The sequence below is a fragment of the Gorilla gorilla genome, chromosome 2 (assembly GCF_029281585.2).
Source record: "Gorilla gorilla gorilla isolate KB3781 chromosome 2, NHGRI_mGorGor1-v2.1_pri, whole genome shotgun sequence".
Lineage (NCBI taxonomy): Eukaryota > Metazoa > Chordata > Mammalia > Primates > Hominidae > Gorilla > Gorilla gorilla.
In genome coordinates, this window is record NC_086017.1 from 55387030 (window position 1) to 55408836 (window position 21807).

Below are 21807 nucleotides of genomic sequence, written 5' to 3' on the forward strand. Positions count from 1 at the left end.
GATTGCTCTCCAAATAAAAAGACCTGGCTTTAATTTAGAGGCACACTGTTGAGATCAGCTTCTTAGAGCAGCCCTGGGTGGTAGGAAGCTGGATTCCCCGAGGGCTCTCTCTGAAAAGCTTCTGCTCTTAGAGACCACCACCATTCTCATTGGGAGGTCCCATGATTAAAATGCAGGGGGTCCCAAAGCCCTGCCAGATCTACGGCGCCCATGCTCTCTGCTCAGCCACTGCATTTAACCAGCTGACGAGGGAGCTGGAGGACTATGTGGGGGACTGGCCATTTCCTTGGGTAATATTTGTAAAGCTGGTATGAACTACTTCACAAATGGAAGACAGAAATACAACCCTTCTTTTATTCTTAAATTAAAAATACACTCAAGCCCATACATGCTAAATTAGCAGAAGATTTATCAGTTCCTCTTGGGATTCCTCATCCCTTCTCCCCCAAATTCTCCAATAACCCCCAAAGACTCACACTGCCCAAAGCGCAATATTTGGAGGGGCAGTGAGCTTCACATCCATGCCTTAGAAGGGAGAGCCTGCTATGGCTTCCCACTGCCACAGAAGGCCCTGTTGATAGCTGGTCCTACCCATCAGACAGAAGGTGCTGATTCTCTGCTGATCCAGGCCTTGAGGAGTCTCCAAGGCAGCTAATCCCCGTCCTGTGCTAGGCTTGACTAACGGCACCGTCTTTTGAGTTCCTAGGTAGTGTGGCTTTTGGCACCTGGTTCCTTCAGTCCCACAGGCCCGCAACTCTAGGAATGTTCTTAAGAATGAGTGTAGCAGCTGGGCATGATGGCTCATGCCTGTGATCCCAGCACTTTGGGAGGCTGAGGCAGGCGGATCACCTGAGGTCAAGAGTTCGAGACCAGCCTGGCAAACATGGTGAAACCCTATCTCTACTAAAAATACAAAAATTAGCCGGGCATGGTGGCATGCGCCTGTAATCCCAGTTACTCAGGAGGCTGAGGCAGGAGAATTGCTTGAGCCCAGGAGGCAGAGGTTGCAGTGAGCTGAGATCCAGCCACTGCACTCCAGCCCAGGTGACAGAGCCAGACTCCGTCTCAAAATAAAAAGAATGAGTGTAACACTTGGGCCCTTGTGAGACCTTGGTCCTGCTGGACATGTCTGTCCCTAGGACAGGGATTCCTTTTTCTGTGCAACCCTTCACATATCAAGGATCTCACTTTATTCTCTGTCTTGAACACCAGGGCTTTCTTCACTCTTCCATAAGGAACCTACCTTTAGGCAGTGGTCTGGTGGTAGATACGTAATTAGCTCTGGAGGGGAGTCCTGATTTCTAGCATTTGCCAATTTCCGTGATGTACATACTCCCATCAGGGCCAGTTTCAAGCTACCAACTTGCCATCTTTTGTCACAGTGTTGTGAAGAGATGCCCCAATTGATTCTTACAGGCTGGCATGAGCTGGAGCAACCATTGCCTTTGGGGCTTCCAAGTTGGTTTGTGTTCCTCGAGTCATCCTGGTAGATTTCTGCACCTGTTACCCCAGAACAGAAGTAGAAGAAAAATCCAAGTTGATTTTCCACACATCTCCCTATATTTGGTTCTCATTTGTCTTCATGCATTGATTGGCTTCATAAGCATCATAAAGTAGGCATTGGCGAAGGCAATCTTGACATGCCTGGAACAGAAGTTAAGGCACAAAAGAGATACCTAATCCTGTCTTGTCCTTTTGGATGGTGAGGCTTTCTACCAGGTTAAATTCAGATAAGTGGAAAATAAGGCTTTTAATTGTTGAAAATTGAAACTTTTATTTGTAAATAAATTTCTTTAAAACATCACATACTATACAATATAAAAAGAGAGCTTTCCCTGAATTGTCTTTTCATATGTGGCTTTATTCTTTTTTTTTTTTTTTGAGACAGAGTCTTGCTGTGTCACCAGGGTGGAGTGCAGTGGCACGATCTTGGCTCACTGCAACCTCCACCTCCCGGGTTCAAGCCATTCTCCTACCTCAGCCTCCCAAGTAGCTGGGACTACAGGCACACACCACGACGCCCAGCTAATTTTTCGTATTTTTAGTAGAGATGGGGTTTCACCATGTTGGCCAGTATGGTCTCGATCTTTTGACCTCGTGATCCACCCACCTCAGCCTCCCAAAGTGCTGGGATTACAAGCGTGAGCCACCACACCCAGCCTGTGGCTTTATTCTTATGACATTTTAAATTCATACTTATAGCTCTCTCAAAAGCTGATGGAAAACTGCATTAAAATTTAAAAAGAAACCAATTGATGAATTTCATTTCTTTCTTAGGTGCAAGGGAGCAGCCAAGAGAGAGACAGACACGATGGATACCTTTGTTGATTCTGCTTGGTACTACTTCAGATACACTGACCCTCACAATCCGCACAGGTAAAACGTCCCTGCTGATGTCCTTGAGCATTTGTCAGTGTGGCTTCTCCTAGAAGCAAAGACCAAGATGGAATTAGACATGCAAGAGATTTCTTGGGGGGAAATGCCTGTGCAGATTAAAGGGGAGAAGAGGAGGAGTGGGCAGAGAGTGCTCTTAGACCACGATGGAGCTGTGACAGGTGTGAAAGGAGAAGGGAAAGGAAGGAGGATCAGGTGGAGGAGCCTCAGCCCACAGCACAACTCTGAGAAAGCCTCGACCTGGCCAGTGGGAAGCCCCAAGCAAAGCTTGTCCATTAGAGTTTACAGTCAGGCTAAAATGGCTCTGCTCCAGCCCCTCCCTCTACTCTCCTGGGAGCAGCCTGGGAGAGCAACATGGGCTGGCAGGAACACACCAGAGTGGGTCCACAGACGCAGCAGCTGGAAGCTGTCAGTCAACTGTGCACCTCGGAACAGGCTCTCTTAAAGGGAGAGTGCTACATCATTAAGTTAGATTATTCACAGCCAAGTAAATCCCAAGTACAACACAAATACAAAACGGAAAAAGAGGGAAATGCTACTGTGATACCCTCCTTGCAGTGAACTGCATTTGTATGATTGTAAAGATGTAATGTTATTTATTTAACTGAAAAGAATAATGTAACTCTACAGAGAAGGTAGCAGGTAGGGAGGGTGAGACAGCTAAGAAGCCTCACCTCTTACCACATAGTAGATCATTTCCTAAATTGATAAATCAATAAAGAGTATAAACATGTTTTTTTTTTTCAATAATTGCTGGGAGAAACAACCAAAAGAATTAAAAGTGGCTAAGAGACAGGCCTGAGGCAAGGAAAGAATTGGGGCTGGAGACCACTGTTTTTCATTGTAAATCTTTCAGTACCATTTTGATTTTTAAGCTGTATTCATGTGTTTATTTGAACCCCGCGCCCCCCTCCCCAAAAAAAAGAAACAAATTAAGGAAAAGAGAGCAGTAGGTAGCCTTATAAAGAGAGAGAATGAGAGCCAAAAGAAACTCTTCCAGAGCCCAGGAAAAAACACAGCATTGTGCTTAAAAGGGCCTTGCCTAATTGCTCTTGTCCATGGCAGAAACATTCTGGAACCCTGTTGCCTACATATAAAATATGCCTCCCTATTCTTCGTGGTTCTAAAATAATATCTTTCTAGTGAGACAGATACTCCTGCCCTCACCCTGCCAGAATTTCAACCTGCAGTGTTGTGATTCTGTAATTTGAGTTCATATCAGATATAAGGGGGATCCTTGTCAGGCATGGTGGCTCACGCCTGTAATTCCAGCGCTTTGGGAGGCCGAGGCAGGCTGATCACCTGAGGTCAGGAGTTGGAGACCAGCCTGACTAACATGGCAAAACCCCAACTCTACCAAAAATACAAAAATTAGCTGGTCATGGTGGCACGCACCTGTAATCCCAGCTACTCGGGAGTCTGAGACAGGAGAATCGCTTGAACCCGGGAGGCAGAGGTTGCAGTGAGCTGAGCTCGTGCCACTGCACTCCAGCCTAGGCAACAAAGTGAGACTTCCTCTCAAAAAAAAAAAAAAGAAAAAAAAGAAATGAGGGGGATCCTGAGTGAAAGACACCCTGCAAAGGCAGGAAGGGTGCAAGGCGACGACTGTGGCTGGGAACCACCAGCATGGCCTTCTCTGGCCCACAGAGGGGCTCCCCTTCAGGGCCTTCCCTCTATAAGGGGCCATTGGTGCATTTCATGTAGTAACAACTGGCTTAGAATGCAAGTGAGGTCAGGCTCTTTCCTTTCTCAGAGTGCTTCAAAGGAAAGCCTTCACACAGATGAGAGAGACCTCAAGTTACCGTGGCGGGAGAGACATCCTGAGACCGTCACAGCCCCCAGTTTGTGAACGGCAGTGAGCACTTCATTTCCCTCATGACACGCTGTAGTTAGCTTCAGCCCCAGCGCGAGTTCTTCCTGGGGTGGTTTCCTGAGTGGATCATAAATCTGAGCTGTAGCTACTTTCAACATTTCACTCCTTAATATATCCCAAACTTGTTTTCCGGCCAAATACCATCCTTCACTTCCCTTTCTTTTCTGTCGCCTGGATTGGCAGTTGAATTTCTTTAGGGAACTATTTTTCACGAAGAAAAAAAGTGTTTTTTAAAAATTTTATCAGAATTCTGGTACAGTGACTGGAGAACACCAAACTATATTAAGATGCAAATATGTGGTGGTAGCCAGGCTCTTTTTTCTAGCCTCAAAGCTGAAGCCAGCCAAGTCTATCCTGGGGAAAAAGGTGGCTTGAGGTGTCAGGGAACCAATGCACAAATACTCGAAGTCCTCCAAAGGCAAAGGTTTGCTTGATTGGCTGACCTCAAGGGATGGCATTACCTTGGCAACACAGAGGTCTGTTGCCAGCCAGTGCTGCCCCTCCCAGCGAAGGTCCCAGCCAGAAAATGGAAATGACATTTCCTTTCCTCTCCAGTGTCCATTAGGACCCAAGAGTATGAGAAAGCCTTTCTATTAGTATCTGTTAGGTGAGAGTTATTGGGCTATTTTATGACAATTCACCTTAAATATGCTGCATCGCATTCAGTAAGCAATATACAGTCTCTTGCTGAGTATATTTTCAGACTGCTTTAAAAAATTAAATCAAATTTCTATTTTAAAATAAACATTTACAGCTGGGGCACAGTGGCTCACATGTGTAATCCCATAACTTGGGGAGGCCGAGGCAGGAAGATCACTTGAGGCCAGGAGTTCAAGACCAGCTGGGCTGAACGTAGCAAGACCTCGTCTCCACAAAAAATGTTTTAAAAAAAGTAACTGATGGCCAGGTGCAGTGGCTCACACCTGTAGTCCCAGCACTTTGGGAGGCCGAGTTAGGCAGATCACCTGAGGTCAGAAGTTCAAGATCAGCCTGGCCAACATGGCAAAACCCCATCTCTACTAAAAATATAAAAATTAGCCTGGTGTGGTGGCAGGCACCTGTAATCCCAGCTACTCAGGAGGCTGAGGCACAAGAATAGCTTGAACCCTGGAGGCGGAGGTTGCAGTGAGCCGAGATCATGCCCCTGCAACCCAGCCTGGGTGACAGAGCGAGACTCCGTCTCAAAAAGAAAAGAAAAAAAAAAGAAGAAATTAGCTGGGCATAGTGGTATGTGTCTGTAGTCCTAGATACTTGGGAGGTTGAGGCTGGAAGATCGCTTGAGCCCAGGAGTTGGAGGCTGCAGTGAACTATGATTGTGCCACTGCGCTCCAGCGTGGGTGACCAAGCAAGACCCTATCTTTAATAAAGAAAAAAAAGTTTTTTAATGTGAAAATAAATTAATAAGTAAACATTTAGTATCTGCATGTTAATCTTCATTGTAAATACCACATTGCCCTCTATTGGTAGGAACTCTGACATCTCAATTGTGTAATCATAATAATAAAAATTAAAGTGAATCTAGATATTCAAGGTGCATTGTAGCAAGATGCCTTTTTTTGCTGGTATGTTTTCCTCTTGTCCTCATTTTATATGCAAATTGCTTTTGTTGAAATATGTCAGTAATATCTTCTGTAACCATTTTTATAATTTCATAAATTAACACCTGACTTTTTTCTTTTTTATTATATAAGCTTTTCTCATATATATATTTTTGTTTGTTTGTTTGTTTGTTTGTCTGTTTTGTTTTTGAGACAGAGTCTCACCCTGTTGCCCAGGCTGGAGTGCAATGGCACGATCTTGGCTCACTGCAACCTCTGCCTCCCGGGTTCAAGTGATTCTCCTGCCTCAGCCTCCTGAGTAGTTGGGATTACAGGTGCCCACCACTACAACTGGCTAATTTTTGTATTTTTAGTAGAGATGGGGTTTTGCCATGTTGGGCAGGCTGGTCTCGAACTCCTGACCTCAGGTGAGCCACCTGCCTCGGCCTCCCAAAGTGCTGGGATGACAGGCATGAGCCACCGCGCCCAGCCTTCTCTTATATTTTAAAAAGAAAATCATTGTTATTCCCTGATACAGTTCATTTCAGGGCATATGCATATTACAATAGGCCTGTTTAATTTACACAATTGTGGCAAAGCAGGTTTTTAAAAATGCCTCCATCTCTTTTTTACAGCCCTTTTAACACAGCAGTGGCCGATTACTGGATGCCTGTGGATTTGTACATTGGAGGGAAAGAACATGCCGTCATGCACTTGTTCTATGCAAGATTCTTTAGTCATTTTTGCCATGATCAAAAAATGGTTAAACATAGGTAAGCACTTATACTGCTTTGCAAAATAATTGAGTTCCATGAATAGCAACTTTAAGCAGGTGTCAATTCTTCTGAAGCAAGGTAAATGCATGTAGTAGAATACTAGTTTTCTAGTATGCTTTAGAGGTTGTCAACCTTAATCATTTGAGGTCCATTTATATTGTGTAATCAGTTCTGGCATGTGATGTTGCATGCTTGCATAGAACCTAGCCTTCAGTGCTTCTCTGTTTAACTGAGTTAAGTAATTAAGAATTGTACCTGTGAGGCAGAGAGGAGTGGCCCATAGTGTTTTATAGCATCTCATGTGAGGTCATGCTTATCACCCAGTCCTTCCATGTCAGCTCTTGTTCCTAAGCTTGGCTGAATCCCACCTTGATGCATCCCTCTAAAAAGTGTATAGAGTGGATTTGAAATAGAGAATCACATTGTAAAAACATCAGTAAATTCTTTTCCTGTTGGCCTATTGTAACCCTTTCCTCATAATGTTCAGAAAAATGTGTGTGTACTTTTCCCCATGAAACATATCATATATAAAAATTACATATTTAATGTATTTAAAGAATGGTACAACACATTAAATATGGAATTTTTATATATGAACATACATGCCCCACTCCTCAGTTTAAGAAACAGAGTATTTCAGGTACCTTAGAATCCCCAAGGTGCCCCCTCCAATTGTGTATTGCTCTTCTACCCCCACCACCTCGCCCCTAGCTAATACTGATCCCAGATTTTTAATTCCTCACTTTCTTGCTTTTCTTTATAAATGTATCGTTTCTGCATGTATTTTTAAACTATGTATTGTCTGGTTTTCCTGTGTTTGAACTTTACATAGGTAGAATTATATTTCAGGTATTCTGTCTTGCTTTCCTCACTCAACAGTTTTTTGAGATTCAGCAGTGCTGACGGATGAAGTTATATTTCATTCCTGTTTCACTGCTGCATGATATTCCATTATATGGAATGAAACTTCCAAAATAGAACTCAGTTTATGTATCATACCACCATTAATGGTGGTTGGACTGTTTTGTGCAATTATGAACAAAACTGCTATGAACCTTCTTGCACGTGGTTCCTGACATATGCATCACCATTTCTTTAAAATGTGTACCTAAGAGTAGAATTGCTTGATTTTAGGATATGCACATGTTCAACTGTCTTGAGAAACACCAAACTGTTTTCCATAGTGATTACCTAGGCCTATACTCCCACTAGTAGAAATGAGGGTTCCGACCACTCTACATCGTCATCAACATTTTGTACTATCCAACTTTTAAATTTCACCAAACCAGTGGGTATATAATGGGTCACATTGTGAGTTAAATTTGAATTTCAAGACACCAATTTTTTTTAAATTTTTTAATTTTTAATTTTTGCAGGTACATAGTAGGTGTATATTTATGGGGTGGATGAGATATTTTGGTACGGGCATGCAATGCATAGTAATCACATCATGGAAAGTTGGTTATCCGTTCCTTCAAGCATTTATCCTTTGTGTTACAAACAATCCAATTATACTCTTTCAGTTATTTTTAAATGTTTAATTAAGTTATTGTTGACTATAGTTGATTTCTTAATGAAGTTTATCATGTTTCATAGGTTTATGAATCTCTGTGATCAAATCCCTGTTTGTATCCTATGCTTTTATTTTTTCTAGATTGTTTCTCTTTTATTGATTTGTAAGGGTTTCTTTAAATATTCTTGATACTAATCCTTTTTCAGCTATATGTATTGCAAGTAGTTTTTTCTAGTTCTTGGCTTGTCTTGTTTCTATGGCATCTTTTGATGAACAGAAACTCTTAATTTAATGTAGTAAAAATTAATAATCTTTCCTTTATGGCTACTGCTTTCGGTGTGTCAGTACTGTTAATGGAATAGTCCATCCTTTTCCCCACTGATCTGTAGTGCCCTCTCCATCATAAATCAAGTTGTCATATATCCCAGGGCTTATTGATAGGATCTTTATTCTGGCACTACAGGTGCCCACCAGCACGCCCAGCTAATTTTTGTATTTTTAGTAGAGATGGAGTTTCACCATGATGGTCAGGCTGGTCTCAAACTTCTGACCTCAAGTAATCCGCCTGCCTCGGCCTCCCGAAGTGCTGGGATTACAGGCATGAGCCACTGTGCCCAGCCAATTTCTTTATAGCTATCTTCCAGTTTCTAATTGTCTCTCTGTCTCTATCTGCTGATTAACCCATTCTTTGAGTTTTTTTTTTATTTTAATTATTCTTCATTTCTAGAAGTTCTAGGTTTTTAAATTTTCCTTTATGGTTTTTATAGTATTTTCATACTATCTTTTAAGCCTTTATTTTCTAAAATAGATCAAACATACTATTTTATATTATCTGATAATTCTTTATCTAATGTCATTATGGGTCTGTTTAGTCATTTGTTGTTTCTGCTGTTCTCACTCATGATGCCTAGTTCTTTGGGGGATGGGGTGCAAGGGGTGTTTTAACTGACCTTATATTTCTTGAACCATTTTAGTTTTATAGGAACTCTTTGGAACCTCTCTGCTAGAGGTGATTTTGTGTTAGCTTCTCCCTGTTGCCTGGAGATGCTACCAATCCAAGATCACTTTAAACTGAATTTTCTGCTTGAGGTTTTTAGGACCATATAGGTAATATGAATACAGTCCCAAACCCACATGAGGGTCAACTTCTGTCTACAGATTCTCAGGAGAAATACTTTTCTTTCCTCCTACACATCACCATGGTCAAGATAGGCAAGTTTCCTTGTTTGTCTCTTCTAACCACAGGTTTATTTCTAGTTCATTGATGATTTCTGGTTCATTGACGATTCCTGCCTTGTTTGAGATCTTCTTCTAGACTCCCAAGGTTGCTTAGGCTTTAGGTTTGGTGTCCCATCTTTTGTGTACCATGCCATGCACAAACATTTATGATCACAGGGGTTCTATAGCTATGCCCAGGGTGGAAGCTGGCTTCAGTAACTGTGTTTTCCTAAGTTGGGTTTGGTTTGGTTTTGCCAGCTCAAATGTATTTTATACTCCAACTGACTTTTTCACTTGTTTTTCATCAGGACAATAATTCAGGCTCTCTTGTCTGCTGTATTACCAGAAGCGTAATTGCTGGATTTTTTTTTCAGTTGTTGTTATGTTGTTTTTCTGTTTGTTTGTTTACTACAACATCCTTTAGAATATTTTTTAATTACAGAGAAGGAAAGGGGGGAAATATCTGATTATTTCCCTATCCAGATAACCCATGTTGACAATTTTAAAAAAAGTAATACATGTCTAAACCATTTTGTAACCACACAGAAAGTGAACATTGTTGTCTCCCTCCCTGCACGCCACTCTTTAGCCCTCTCCTCGACTTTTAGGTTTCTTTTTATTTCTGCCAGGAAAATATTTTGCCTATCCCCACGTGTGTTTTTATTGATATACTCATTTTAAATGTTGCTTATATTGCATACATGTCCTTTGCTTCTTTGACCTAATAATGTAGCTTGGTGGTCTTTCCATATCAGCACAAACAGATATCACATTCTTTTTAATGTAGGCATAGTATTCCCTCATATGGATATACCATAATTTATGTAAGTGGTCACCTATTTTTCCAATTACTATTTTTTTTTAAGTCCAGTGATCCTCTTTATTGATATGCTTAGCAAATAATTGGGAGCATATATGTAGGCTCAAGTCCTAACACTGGGGAATTCTGGGTCAAAAAATATGTGTCTTTAAAATTTTGATAGATAGAAAAATATTACTTTTAAAACTTTTGAAATGCAGACAGAAACCCATTTTCATTACAATGAAGCACATTGAAAGCTCCTTCCCTTCACTTAACCCTTGGACCAGATGGCTGACTCTGCACATGCATGCATGGATTAAAAGAAGTCTACTGTACAGAAAATTAATTTAGGGTCTAAATTAAATGCTTAAAATAAATTTATTCTCATCAGCCCCAGAGACCTTCATGTATAAAAATAAACTGGTCTGCATCAGAAGGACACTAAAAACATTAACAGCATTACTCCTCACATAAACAAATTTGTTAAAGTGTTTGTACTTTAGGTTCTAGAATTTGCCAGTTCTGCTTTGCATTTCTTATGTCTGGAAACTAATTTACCTAACTAGATAAAGATTGTCATTGATAATGGGAATTGTGTCCTGTTACTGTCATGGTCTCACAGATATTACACATTTTTAGTGTTTTTTTTTTTTTTTTTTTTTTTTTTTTTAAGAAATTGAGTTTAGGTTGGATGTGATGGCTCACACCTGTAATCCCAGCATTTTGGGAGGCCAAGGCGGGTGGATTGCTTGAGGTCAGGAGTTCGAGACCAGCCTGGCCAACATGGTGAAACCCCATCTCTACTAAAAATACAAGAATTACCGAGCATGGTGGCATGCGCCTGTAGCCCCCAGCTACTAGGGAGGCTGAGGCACGAGAATTGCTTGAACCTGGGAGGCGGAGGCTGCAGTGAGCCAAGATCGTGCCACTGCACTCCAGCTTGGGCGACAGAACAAGACTCTGTCTAAAAATTAAAAAAAAAAGCAAAGAAAAGAAAAAGAAATTGAGTTTAATCCCTTGAAACAAACAGATAAAAGTTTATATTCTTCAGAGGAAATGTTCTCCAGTTCATGCAGTTGTGCACACCTATGTTCTTAGCTACTCCAGAAGCTGAGATTGAGGCTGAGGCGGGAAGATTACTTGAGCCCAGGAGCTTGATTCTAGCCTGGGCAACATAGCAATACCCTGTTTCTAAAACAAAACAAGAAACAAAGGAAATATCCTCCATGGGCTAGAGAGAATTGATTCAAACTTAAGTTAAAAACCAAATACAACTTGAGAAACATCTCAGGCCAGGCGTGGTGGTTCATGCTTATAATCTCAGCACTTTGGGAGGCCAAGGTGGAAGGATCACTTTAGGCCAGGAGTTTGAGACCAGCCTTGGCAATATAGTGAGACTCCATGTGTTAAAAAAAAAAAAAAATTAATGAGCCAGGTGTGGTGGTGCACACTTGTAGTCCCAGCTACTTGGGAGTCTGAGGCAGCAGAATTACTTGAGTCCAGGAGTTCAAGGCTGCAGTGAGCCATGATTGCCACTGCACTCTAGCCTATGCAACAAAGTAAGACATTGTCTACAAAAAAAAGTTGGGAGAATAGCTCCTTCTTATGTAGGTCTGGAAACAAAGACCATATGTAAGGGATTTCTAGCTCCTTAACAGTAGAGCATATTTCTGCCAGTTTCTGAATGATTTTTTATGGAAGTATTCAATCAGTAAATTATTCAATGGCCAAGTATCCTAAGGTATAGGACAGGGTCTGACTATTTTTATGGCTTATTTACAATAGTTTAAGACTATATTCAAGCAGGAAAAAGGGTTTGCTGCATGCTGATGTAATTTTAAAATGCAGTTTCAAATATGACTTTGTTTTTACTCAAATGCATTGCCAATTTGCAGATCCTCCAGGTAACACTTGGATTTTGCTTTACCATCAACATTAAGGAACAACTATATGGTGTAAATTGAAATAGACCTATGGAGTTTTGTTTTTTTGAATCTGTTTTTAAATTCTGTTCAAGATTCCATGCCATGCTTTCCTCCTCCAAAAGAGACTTATTTTAAGTACTGAAAAGGCTGACCTTTGAGGAAGGTACAGAAAGTCATCTTAACTGTTACTCAGTGCTGCTGTCAGCATTACTCTTGTTGGATCACATCAGGGCAGCAACAGCCTCTGAAAACTCTCCCAGTGCATTACCTCTTTCTTAGAGGTGTTTTGGTAAACCAGTCAGCCACACATGAAATGAAAATCACCCACTTTCTGTGATGAGTAATTTGGAATTCTACAGTCAGAATTTTTGAGAGCCTCCAAACAACTTTATCAAGCTGGGCTGGGAGGAAAAATTGAGACTTGTCAACCACATGTGTATTTCTGAAATCTGTATAAATCAGGATTTCCTAGTCTAGTTCTGTATTCCTTTTGATTAGCATTGTAATTTCAGGAGGCTATTTGAGATGATAGTACAGCTATTCCGTTTTAGTTTAACATTTCTGAGCCCCTCAGCCCTTGTCTCAAGTAGCAGCTGTGAAACAGGAATCCAAAGACCTCTGTCCATGTTCAGTGGTGCCCCTGATTAGCTGTGTGGACAAGAAGCTGAACTCCTTTGGGTCTCAGTGGCCTCATATGTTAGGAACTCAGTTATCTCTGAGCACTCTTTTCACTCTGATTCTAATTTCTTCAAATACAGACAGCAAAGGTTTATGTATATCTAATCATCTTTCTTGTTTTGTAAGAGTTGTGGACATTTTTTTTCATCACCTGCACAGTTAGGCTTGCAGTTTGAACTTTAAGGTCTCCTTACCATACGTAAGAGGCTGGCCTCCAAGTTAAGTGTGCCACCACACAGGACAGCAGATGCCTTAGTTGTGTGATCTGAAATACCAAGTTAATGATTAACCAGGAATTAATGTAAGCAGGAAACCCACAAAAGAAGATATCCAAATGATTAATAAACATTTTATCACACTATAAAATAATAAACATCTTACACTGTAAAATGTTTCTGTCCCAGCACGATGGCTCACACCTGTAATCCCAACACTTTGGGATGCCAAGACAGGAAGATCATTTGAGTGCAGGGGTTTGAGACCAGCCTGGGCAACACAGCAAGACCCCATTTCTATGATTTAAAAAAAAAAATTTCCTTCACTGGCAAATATAAATTATTCAGCAGTGAGATGCCATCTTCCATGTAGTAAGGAAGCTAGCATAAGAGCAGCTCTCATATATTGCAGGAAGTAGCTTGGAACAATCTTTCTGAAAAGCAGTTTGGCAATACATAGCGAGAGCCTTAAAACTATTCATTTTTGGATGCACTAATTGCACTGCTAAAAATCTATCCTAAGGAAATAATCAGAAATGCAAACTTATGCACCAAGATGTTCATGTAAGTGTTATTTCAAGTAGCTAAAAATTTGGATACAATCTAAATGCCCCAAAATGCTGAGACAGGGTAAATAAAGTATAATCCATCTACGTGGAGCACACTTATACAACACTTTCAATTAAATTACAAAGAATGTTTAATAACATGGAGAAATTCATCTGAAGTAATGAGAAATAGAAAAAGCAAGATACAGCTTGGTTATCTTTGTCTTTATATATACAAGCACATATATACACATACTCAAAGCAAGAGAAAAGACTAGAAAAACTCATGCCAACATGTTAACACTAGCTATCTCTGGGTGGTGAGCCCAATATACTTCTGATTTTTTCCAGATTTTTTACAATGATTGTGTAACTTTATCATTTACAGTATGGTATATATTCCAAAGAAGGAAAATATGCTGAGCCTCGTGCTGTGGTTGTGGGTGTGGGGTAGGATCAGCTTTCAGCTTCCCTCCTTCTGGTGGTTAGCACCAGGTTGAAAGAGAGGGGGCACATTAGAGCGTGGGAACATGTCGTGGCCCATCTTCACTGAATGAGATCAGGAAGCCTTTTCTCTCCCTTTGTGGGAGAGCGCTGTAAACATGGAATCTTGTCACTTTTTGTTGTAGCTCTGTAATGCAACTTAGACACTAAATTCCCCAAACTGAATTTCTCCCTTCAGTTTGGAATCAACAGAAAGTGGTGGCTGTCAGAAGCAAGCAGCTGCTCAGGGAGCTCCCATGAGAAGGGCAGGCCGCCTGCTGACCGTGGAGAGCACAGCAAGCCCCTATCCACAGAGCTTTCTTCTCTGTTTCTCTGATCATGCCAGAAACGGGGCTACTGGGAAAAGGAACAGGAAGGGAAGAGAAGCTTTACTTGGGTTCTGCTGTATTAGTAAGCCCTCCTTCTGCGCCACTAACTGGCTGCTAGGAAATGGGAATGGTGATATTTCAAGAATGAACCATGGCTAATACTTAGAAACTAGGCTAATTATGTGACATGATGGCCCTGGGCACAGAACAAGGAAGAAGAGGAAGGTAAACTTAGTCTGATTTAATGAAAAGTCCAATTTGGAGACCATTTTCTGAGATCTATGGCCTTCAAAGATCTGCAGCCTGGCAGGCCACTCTCCCACCAGGTCAGGGGAGTGGGCAGCAGGCTCTCTGGGGCTTCATGAATAGGTAAATGTCATCTGCAGCAAGAAGGTGGGGCTCTGATACATCCTGATATTCTTTGCTCATACTGTAATTATCACATTCCTTGTATATAGTGATTTTTTTAAGAGCACTTAACATGGCCAATCAATCAATGTTCTGAATTTCCTTGTTTATCCTAATAATTAGCAACTCTCTTCCTTCCCTCCCTCCCTCCCTCTCCTCCCTCCCTACCTTCCCTCCCCTCTTTCCCTGCCTCCCTCCCTTCCTTCTTTCCTTCTTCCAAGTGGGACAAATGTGGCCTTCAGTGCCCAGCAGCTATCAGTTGTTGCAATTTCTGAGTTAGTGCAGTCTAAACTAATGAAGAAATTGTGAAGATCTCCCCCCAGTTTTCATCATTGTGCTTACATATAGCTGTGCTTCAGTGCAAGCAAGCATGATCTACCTCCAGGGATGTACCGAAGGAGTAGGAAGAAAGCTGACTCAGATAAATCCAGGGCCTTCTTCAAGGCAGAGGCCCTGCCTAATACTCCCGCATTTGATGGTCCCTGAGTCAGAAGGGTTTGTTAGTGGTTTAGAGTTGCAGATTTTCCACTCACTTATAAAGGCCCCTGCTGTGCACAGTCACTATGATGAATGAATAACTCAGTTGCATACGCAAGTCTGTTCCCAAGTACCATCTGTTGAGTGAATGAATGAGTGAACAAAAGGGAAACACATTACCCCAATTGTGAATCTGAATAATGAACTTGGCAATGTGATGTGATCTCTGCTCCAGCAGGCCTGGGTTCCAAGTCCAGCAGGGCCCTTGATGTCCTTTGTCCTTCATTCCTGTGCACCTTGCGCCTCCATATCACATTTGGTACGTCTTTCTTGTAGTGCTGATGGTTATTTATGAGCATGTCTTGGGCTGCCTGTTCTTATTGTAAGCTCTCCAATTAATTGCCTAGTGCTGTGTACCCAATTATCATGTAAATACATGTTGAATGAATAAACAAGTGTGACTCATTCAGAGCTAAACTACGCATGAGAGTAGACATGGCCAGCTTCTGCCAAGAGAGTGAAAACCAGATTCCCAACGCCCTATAGCCCATTCCCTGGCTCCCTGGAAGAGTGGAGGGAAAACACTTGGGAATGAGCAGGATTCTAGGAGCTGGGAAGCGCCCCTTTCCCCACTGGCAAATTCCATGTGAGCACTCATCAGGGCATTCCCCTGCTCTCATTCTCTTGCTTCAGCTGCTTGGGATCTTTCAATGCACCCCTCCCTGCAAAAAGATGGTGGCACTAGCTGGAAAGTATAGCATCCAGTGCCCCACTTCACTCATTTCTTTCTTCCCTCCTCTCTTGCCTCCACTTTGTCCCACTCACATTATCCCCCACCCCTGCTGCTGGTAGGTTTATTCATCCACTGAAACAAGCTTGATTGAGTTCAAGGCAATTAACATTACTGAGCATCTATTAGGAACTGGAGACTGAGAGTGGCCTTTAAGGATTTTCAAGGCCAGGAGCAGTGGCTCATGCCTGCAATCCCAGCATTTTGGGAGGCCGAGGCAGGGGGGTTGCTTGAGCTCAGGAGTTCAAGACCAGCCTGGGCAACATAGTGAGACCTCATCTCTACCAAAAATACAAAAAATTAGCTGGGTGTGGTAGTGCGCGCCTGTGGTCCCAGCTGCTTGCACGGGTAAGGTGGGAATATCACTTGAGCCCAGGAGACTGAGGCTGCAGTGAGCTGTGATTGTGCCACTGCACCCCAGCCTGGGTGACAGAACAAGACCCTGTCTCAAAAAAAAAAAAAAAAAAAATCATCCTCACAGGAGAAAGATAGGCAAGCAGCTTACCTAAATACACAATAAAATGTAATAGCTGCTAGATACAATTGCAGGCACTACACAGGATGCATCAGGAAGGAAAAAACAACTAATTCTAATTCTGACCAGGAGATACCTTCTCAGTGGAGATGGCATTTGAGTTGAGCCAGGAAGGAGGACTAGAGTTTTGATAACAGTTTGGGAAATGGCGTGATTAAAGACGTGGAAGCACGTGGAGGCAACATTTGAAAGAGCAGAGGGAGTGGCAGGGGACAGGGAGAAGTCCTGGATGGCTATGCGGAGGAATGTGGACTTGATTGGGAGGAGGAGCTCTTCAAATATGACCGCACTCTTTCTTTTCCTCCCTCACAGCTCTGAGAGTTGTCAGGCATTGGGTTGGTTCAGTGATCGTAAACAGGCTGGCTCCCCAAGGGCAGAGATTGCTTTGCCCAACATTATATCCCCAGTGCCTAGCTCAGTGCCAGGCACATAGCAAGCACTCAAGAAATACCGAAGAAATAAGCGATACATTTCACATAATAACTCTATGCTTTCTGATTATATGGTACGAAGAAGAATTCTGAGACTCGTTCTGAGCACCAGGAGTGCTGCTGTCGATGAATGGTGTCTGGGTGGTTGTAGGCAAGGGCACTGGGGATAGTTGGCTAGGTTTTGCCATCCCTGCTCTAGATGATCCATCTGAGATGGCCCCTGCTGCATTGCAACCCTCAGAGAAGACAGTCCAGAAGAGCTTCAACTGTCAAGTTGCATTGTTGGGAGCTTTCAGACATTAGGATATATTCATGTAACTAGCAGGCCTTGGTGTGGGTGCACTGCTGAGGACCTGCCTGCCAGTTCTGGGGAAAGCCTCCCATGTGGACATCCCCTGAGAGCTCTCACTCAGAAATGGTTACAGGCGGGTTAGAAACAGGCAGATGAAATGATAGTGTTAGCAGTCAGGCTATAGGGGCCCATAGTGAGGAGACAGTGCCTAGAAGCGGATGGAAGGTTGATTTCACGTTCTGCTAATTGGGCTGAATGCCAGTTACACAAGTGTGTTTTATGTTGTGAAGATTCATCATTATACCCCTAGGACTCACACTTTTCAATATGTGTGCTATACTTCAACAGTTTACCTTAAAAAAAAAAAAGTTATAAAAGACGAGGCAGGAAAAGTTGCAGCCTTGGGCTGAACAGCTGGGGTTGGTCAGTTTTTCGCAGGTTGCAATTCTGTCCGTTCTGGAAGGTGGCAGTGTTGTGCCACTTGATAAAATACAAGACCTGAGAACAGGATTCCTTGGATTCCCAGCCCCTTCTTGAGGCTTAATGCTGCTGATTTTTTTTTTTTTTTTTTTTTTTTTTTTGGAGACAGAGTCTCGCTCTGTCTCCCAGGCTGGGGTGCAGTGGCATGATCTCGGCCCACTGCAACCTCCGCCTCCCGGGCTCAAGCAACCCCTGCCTCAGCCTCCCAAGCAGCGGGGACTACAGGTGCGCGCCCCCACACCTGGCCAACTTTTTGTATTTTAGTAGAGACGGGGTTTCACCATGTTGCCCAGGCCAGTCTCAAACTCCTGAGCTCAGGCAATCCACCCGCCTCAGCCTCCCAAAGCGCTAGGATTACAAGCGTGAGCCACTGCGCCTGGCCAATGCTGCTGATTTTGATCATCCTACCTGTCTTTATCTTTGAATCCAGATCATTCCCTCCTAACTTTTGTCCTAAAAACACCTTTAAAAATTTACCTTGAGCAACCAAAGCCGTGTACTAGTGATGTTTGTGGGGAACATCACTGGATCTCCAGGAAATGAGTGCTCCTACCTGATACCCTGAACACGAAATACTTAACGTGTGTTATCAGCAGATATCGCCATGAATCATTCTTTGAGTTTGGAATAGGTCTTGCTGAAATGCCTCAAAATTGAATCAGGCAGATTCTTAAGAATAAACAACTGCAAATTTGCAATAATTTCAGTATGAAGGTCAACCTGTTCTTATCCTCTTATGAGAAAAAGTTTATATGTCACTATTTACCCAGTAAGGGTATAACTAAAACTACTTTTTAAAACAGGTACTATAAATAAGTTATAATCAATTCATATTTCAGAACACTAGGTAACTTTTTAAAAAGTGAGATAGATCTATATGAACTGCCATGGAGAAATCCATTCATATCATTAAGTGAAATACCATAAAATATACATAAGGTATAATCCCACTTATATAAATCCCCAAAAATCTGTAAAACCATATGTGGGTAGGTATACATTTATGTATACAAAGGCATTGAAAAATGTCTCCAGACTTTTCCAGGGATATATACCAAACTATTAATAAGAACTGCCTCCTGAAAGGGACATAGGCCTAGAAAGGAGTGGTAGTGTTTGGATTTGAACAGAAGGTTTATAGTCATATATGACTTGTGTGGTTTAAAACTTTTTTTAGGCCAGGTGGGGTGGCTCACACCTGTAATCCCAGTACTTTGGGGAGCCGAGGCAGGTGGATCACGCCCGGCCTGAATTTATTTTCTTATCACTTATTTCTAAGGAGCCATTTGTTTAAGCTGGGTTTATAAGTGGCCTTGGTCAGCCCACCTGCTTTTATGAGGCGCAGCTACTTCTGCCCATCTGAGGGAAAGTCTGTGTTGCTGTTTTCTCAATGCCTCATGTCCCACTCCTCCTGTTTTATTTTCCTGTCATCTTTCCTCAGGGAGCCTTTTCATAAGCTGCTGGCCCAAGGCCTTATCAAGGGGCAGACATTCCGCCTACCATCTGGACAGTATCTACAGAGAGAGGAAGTGGATCTCACAGGTAAGAATGGCCCATCCGGTCCCATCCAGGTACTCCCAGAGAGCCAAGGCCAGGCCTGAGAGCTACTGAGCAAGCAGGCATCTGCCTCTAGAGTTGGGAGGATGCGGGAGAGAGACCCGCCGGCTGTGTGGTCTCTAAGCCTCAGCTCCCTCTGGGCCTGCGCCCCGTGAAGCCTGGTCCTGGACTGGCCGTCTGCTCCTCTGCTGCAGCCCCCTTCAGCCAAAGTGCCACCTCAGCTTCTGACAGGGTTTTCATTTGTATGTAACAGAGTCAACTCAGGCATCACCTCCTATCCCAGACCATCTTTGAAAGCCCACCTCAGGGATAGAGCCCCCAGGCCCAAGACACATTCTTCCAGAACTGGGGTACTCCCAGTGTTTCTCCCAACATGTTCTAGTGGCACATTTCAGAACCTTGGGTGGCAGCACTCTGTTTACTCGTAGCACCCCAGAGCAGCCCCCTCTTAGCATTTCCCAGTAAAACACCTCCCCCTGACTCCCCGAACTTCCCTCCTGTCCCAGCTCTCCCAAGCCTTTTCCTTCCACTCTGCATTTTCACCCTTCACCCTTTACATTTCACCCTTCGTTTTCATCCTGAGGATCACCAGATCTTCAGGTGCCGTGGTGAGGATGTATCACGTGCACCTAGCACACACGTGGAATATGTGACATGTTAGAAAATGGGTAGGGGCAAGGTGTGGTGGCTCATGCCTGTAATCCCAGCACTTTGGGAGGCCAAGGCAGGCGGATCACCTGAGGTCATGAGTTCAAGACCATCCTGGCCAACATGGTGAAACCCCGTCTCTACTAAAAATACAAAAATGAGCCAGGCGTGGTGGCATGCGCCTGTAATCCCAGCTACTCAGGAGGCTGAGGCAGGAGAATCACTTGAACCCGGGAGGTGGAGGTTGCAGTGAGCCAAGATCATGCCACTGCACTCCAGCCTGGGCAACAGAGCAAGACTCTGTCTCAAAAAAAAAAAAAAAAAAAGAAAGAAAGAAAGAAAACAGTTGGAGACATGCAGTATACATAGGGACAGCTGTGAGAAACCCCCAGCACTGTGACCATTACATTTAGAAAAACTAGTGCATAATGGATGAGATTAGGTCACACGACAACCCTGTAAATGGTAGGCAGCCTCTCCAGCCAAACATTAGAGACAGGGTTTAGGGAAGCAGTCGATGCAATTACCTCATCAAAGCAAAATATATCAAGGTTTGTAACGGTCCATGGGAGAAAAAGAAGCTGGAGAAGCAGAACTGGCAGTGTTTCTCCAGCATGGATGACAGAGGGAAAGAGCTAAATTCAGGTGCACATAGAATTCAGCCTCACAGTTAGTGAAGTGTTCTCTGTAACAGGCAAGGCTGCCCATGTATAGCTGTGCAGTTTGTGCACTACACAAAAGAACCAAGCCAAGGCTGTGATTTCAGTAGGGCCTGAAATGCAGCCGTTTGTCACGCCATACATTTCAGGGCCACATCTGCCAAAAGAGGGTGACTTTTTCTAACTTCTCAACTTTTCTGCCCAGAAAGATACAATTTTTCCTAATTTGCACAACAGTGTTTTAAGGTCTAGACACAGCCTGGGGCAGGGTAAAGGGGCCAGTGGTTCCCTGAGTCTCACCACAGCGTGGATAAACATCTAGTACTTCAGTCTCCCCTTCTCTGCTGTCATGGGGTCAGGCAGTATTGTGAACATCTTTTCCCTTCCCACGTAGTCTTGCCTACTGGGTGAGAATACTTTGATCAGCAAGGGCAGGTTTCTGTCTCCTTCATGGATGTAACTCTCATGAAGTATGGAGTTGGCTTTTAGGTCTGTACATCGGTCCCCTGTTAGTTTGGTTGCTGTTGGAATCAGAGATTATTTGGCTGGAAGGAAAAGAAATCCACCCAAACCCAGTTGCAGAAAATAGAGCTAGGCCCCACTGCTCATAGGAAGTCACCAGCCACTCCTTTTTCCTTCTCTCTTCCTCAGCTCTCTTGTTCTTAGTTCTTCTTCCTGCTTCTCTCTGTTCTTCTGCCCTGTTCTCCTTCATCTGCCAGACTTGGATTCTGCTCTCCCCAATTTCAATTTACCAAGTGACCTTGGGTAACTGCAGTGGCAAGTCTTGCCCCATCTCCTTAGGACCTGATGGTTCCAGTGCTCAGCAACATGGAAATTGAGTTTCTGTATCTCTTAGCTCCAATTCGTGAGATAGAGGCTTAGCCTTGCCAGGTGCCCTTACTAGTCCTCTCCAGTAGGGCTTGGCAACAAGGTCACCTCATCCAAATGTGGCCATTTAAGACCCCTTCCATCAGCACCATCTAGACCAGTGGTATGTGAGTAGGGGAGGAGACAGTTCCAAAGAATAGGGTGTGGGTGGCTGGCACCACAAAGGGACCAACACATTTACCATGAGCCCGGTAAGTGAATTCCATGTGCCCTGAGAGTACGAGATCATGTTTTGGTGACTGCAACATGGATAGGACAGGTCAGGCTGCCAACTTCCATAAGAGACCCTTAATTCATCAAGAAAATGGCAACGTGTGCGAGTTTTTCAAAATTCTTTTTTACTTTCCTTT

The 21807-nt window shown here is 43.1% G+C and overlaps 1 protein-coding gene across 6 annotated transcripts in view; it reads left to right on the forward strand.

The window, feature by feature from the left end:
* Window positions 1-21807, forward strand: part of LARS2 (leucyl-tRNA synthetase 2, mitochondrial) — a 159835-nt gene that overhangs the window by 105009 nt on the left and 33019 nt on the right. For all 6 annotated transcript variants that reach the window (XM_004033987.5, XM_055382177.2, XM_019024629.4 and 3 more), the window contains 3 exons: window positions 2278-2376; window positions 6441-6578; window positions 19147-19247. In XM_004033987.5, the coding sequence (XP_004034035.4) occupies window positions 2278-2376; window positions 6441-6578; window positions 19147-19247 (338 nt within the window). The remainder of the gene's footprint in view (window positions 1-2277; window positions 2377-6440; window positions 6579-19146; window positions 19248-21807) is intronic.